Source organism: Olea europaea, chromosome 3, assembly GCF_002742605.1.
Source record: "Olea europaea var. sylvestris chromosome 3, O_europaea_v1, whole genome shotgun sequence".
Classification (NCBI taxonomy): Eukaryota; Viridiplantae; Streptophyta; class Magnoliopsida; order Lamiales; family Oleaceae; genus Olea; species Olea europaea.
In genome coordinates this window covers 9,482,060-9,485,514 of record NC_036239.1, presented here as the reverse complement: position 1 = coordinate 9,485,514, position 3,455 = coordinate 9,482,060, and the positions used below count along the sequence as shown (strand labels likewise).

The 3,455-nt window shown below is 35.1% G+C and overlaps 1 protein-coding gene across 1 annotated transcript; it reads left to right on the top strand.

Moving 5' to 3' along the window:
• Positions 1–699: 699 nt before the first annotated feature.
• On the top strand, positions 700–3,455 carry LOC111385439 (non-specific phospholipase C4-like). The gene is made up of 4 exons (XM_023009829.1): positions 700–1,438; positions 1,969–2,378; positions 2,554–2,724; positions 2,988–3,455. The coding sequence occupies exons 1-4, from the start codon at positions 813–815 to the stop codon at positions 3,326–3,328; spliced, it is 1,548 nt and encodes a 515-aa protein (XP_022865597.1). The 5' UTR covers positions 700–812; the 3' UTR covers positions 3,329–3,455.

Sequence of the window (3,455 nt, the reverse complement as noted above, 5' to 3'; positions counted from 1 at the left end):
ATAATTCTTACTTGTGAAATAAGCAATTTTGGGAGTTGATAAAAAAATTAAAATAAGGTGTATGATTGAAGATGGTATTGCTTATGGTTTTGAAGCATTTCGTCATTTCCGTTTGTTATACATATTTCACACGCATGGCATATACTTTTGTTCCGTAGCATAAAATCAGATCGAGTCCACGTTGTATCGGTTAAGCCAACAACGTGTGGACTTTAATTAAATGGGCAAAATGTTTCTGGCCATGTTCTTGGATTTTGATTTAGAATCTCAATTAAATCTGCCATTAAATGAATTTATGTAAAATTTTAAGAAACAAAAGTGTTCAGAATAATTAACAATTATTTTATTTCATGAATTAAAAAACACAAAATTAAAAAAAGAAAAAAGAAAAAAAAAGAAATACAGTCTATATTTATTTTCTAAAGCATAAAAGAAATGGAGCATACCAAACCTGAACCAGTCGATAGTTTTTTATTCAAGTTTATCAATGTCCATAGAACGGTTGCTTCAGTTAGTAAAATCTCCATTAATATATTTGACAAATTAAAAAGTACCTACCCCTAATAATTTCTGATTTCGTGAAGAAATAAATATTGTGCAGAGAATGACCTGAAAATTGACAATCGCCATGAATTTTTAACATAAAAGATTTTTTTTTTTAATTCTTAGAGTCCGTTATCCTAATTCGTTTAGTTTCTTGGCAGAGTAAAACTCTCCTCACCAACAAACTTATAAGAAAGGATCCTAACTAACACACAAAAAAATTGATAATCACATTTCATCACATCAAAGGAAAGCAAACCAAATCAAGAATGGCTTCACAAACTTCAAATCCAAGCCCCATCAAGACAATAGTTGTATTAGTTCAAGAAAATCGTTCCTTTGATCACATGTTAGGTTGGATGAAAACTCTAAACCCCGAAATCAATGGTGTAACTGGAGCTGAATCCAATCCTCTATCCACTTCGGACCCGACCGCAAACCGGGTTTTCTTCGGTGACCGGTCTCTCTACGTGGACCTTGACCCTGGCCATTCCATTCAAGCCATCTATGAACAAATATTTGGTGTTCCATGGAGCCAAGACTTGGCTTCCAAGAAACTCCAGCCTACCATGGAAGGATTTGCACAGAATGCTGAAGGACTTCAAGAGGGCATGTCGGATACCGTCATGAACGGTTTCAAGCCTGAGGCCGTCTCCGTTTACAAGGAGCTCGTATCGGAATTCGCAGTGTGCGACCGGTGGTTCGCAGCCGTGCCGGCGTCCACACAGCCTAATAGGCTCTATGTGCATTCAGCCACTTCTCATGGTGCCACTAGTAACGACAGAAAGCTTTTAATTGAAGGGTATCCTCAGAAAACTATATTTGAATCCTTGGATGAGGCTGGATTTGACTTTGGAATATACTACCAATATCCTCCAGCAACACTGTTCTACAGGTAATCATGATTTTCACTTACATTTTCATTTTTTGAATTATATATAAATTGATTCATAATTTTTATGGGGTTCATAAAGATGTCACAAATTTTCACAATAACACGAGTTTGAAAGAGCATTTTCCTTAATTTTCCCCATTTCTACATAGCTAATTCCAAATTTCACAAGTCAGAAGATTATCCGATCTGTTACGTCGATGATATCACATGACCATGAAGTGGGCAGTTACGTTTCTTTCTTAACAGTTAAATCAATATGTCAACAAAATATTACGTAAATGTACCTCAAGACTCAATAAAAAAAATTCTATACCCTGACTTTATTTGCTTATATGTTAGATAACTATGTATCATTTGTCAAACTGTCGCTCTTAGTTTATAAATTGACTAAATCAAATGACAGTGATTGAATGTTAATTCGTTTTCAACGAGATGGTCAAAATTCGATTCTAACATTTCTTTTCAAACATTCTTAATATGTCCAAATTTTTAGACCTGAGTTACTGCTGATTGAAATATTATTATTCCAGGAATCTTAGAAAACTGAAGTACATAAAAAAGTTCCACCAATTTGATCTTAGTTTCAAAAGGCATTGTAAGGAGGGAAAGTTACCAAATTATGTGGTAGTTGAACAAAGATATTTCGACCTAAAAATACTTCCTGGAAATGATGATCATCCTTCCCATGATGTATTTGAAGGCCAAAAGTTTGTGAAAGAAGTTTATGAAGCATTGAGGTCAAGTCCACAGTGGAATGAAATGTTGTTCATAATTATATACGACGAACATGGTGGATTCTTCGACCACGTGCCAACTCCGATGAATGGAGTTCCGAGTCCCGATGGCATAGTTGGTCCGGAGCCTTACAACTTTCAATTTGACCGGTTAGGTGTTAGGGTTCCGGCCATCATGATATCTCCTTGGATTGAAAAAGGAACTGGTAAGCATTTTATTGAAAATATTGCAAACATTTTGTTGTCACTTCGATAGTTCTCTTAAAAAGATTCACTTTTGAGAAGTCTGGACTACTCGAAACAACCAAGCAATGTCATTTTTGTCGTTAAAAGCGATATTTCTTGAAGTGAATAATTAACAAATTAGTGATGATTATGCAGTGTTACATGGGCCATCAGGACCGTATCCTACTTCTGAATTTGAGCATTCCTCAATTCCTGCAACTGTTAAAAAAATATTCAATTTGAATGAGTTTCTAACAAAGCGCGATGCATGGGCGGGCACTTTTGAGGGCGTGATTAGCCGTGAGAGCCCAAGAACTGATTGTCCCGGTAATTCCATCTTGTACTATATCTTCAAAATAATGTTACTTGTACATAATAAAGTTACATAATAGTTTAAATACACATGATATATCAAATAGAGAGGAGAAATTTGTTTTTTATATTTGGTTGAAGAAATTCCGACCTAATTATATCTCACTGTATCATTTTAAGTGAACCTTTCTATACTTATAGCACAACCGATGTTTTCATTCTCAAAATGTTTATATTAGTCGTTAAATAATATTGACTGGATGTAACGTTGACTGCAGAAACTTTGTCGGAACCAGTGAAACTGCGAGAGGCAGAGGCAAAAGACGAGGCAAAATTGAGCGAGTTCCAAGAGGAGTTGGTGCAAATGGCTGCAGTGCTATGTGGAGACTATCGGAAGGAAATATTTCCATACAAATTGGTTGAAAACATGACTGTTGCAGGGGCAGTAGATTATGTCGATAATTCGTTCCAGAAATTCTTGGATGAATGTGAGAAAGCTAAGGAAAATGGGGCACATGAATCCACCATTTGTATACCAAATGAATCCACTGATAGTGCTACATCAAATGGGTCGAAATCATTTGTTTCCAAGTTATTCTCTTGTATAGTTTGTGATTGATGGGACCTTCAAATCCTTGTAATAATTGGTTATTGGAAAAATTATTGGTTCTAGTTTTCATTTCTTGCAAGAATGTGTTTCAGTTTATTAATTATTAATGGATTGAATCTTGAATAATTGATAGTTA

Coding starts and splice junctions, on each gene's coding strand:
- LOC111385439 (XM_023009829.1), top strand. CDS start 813: ATGGCTTCACAAACTTCAAATCCAAGCCCCATCAAGACAATAGTTGTA. Junction 1,439..1,968: donor CCAGCAACACTGTTCTACAG/GTAATCATGATT, acceptor TTATTATTCCAG/GAATCTTAGAAAACTGAAGT. Junction 2,379..2,553: donor TTGGATTGAAAAAGGAACTG/GTAAGCATTTTA, acceptor ATGATTATGCAG/TGTTACATGGGCCATCAGGA.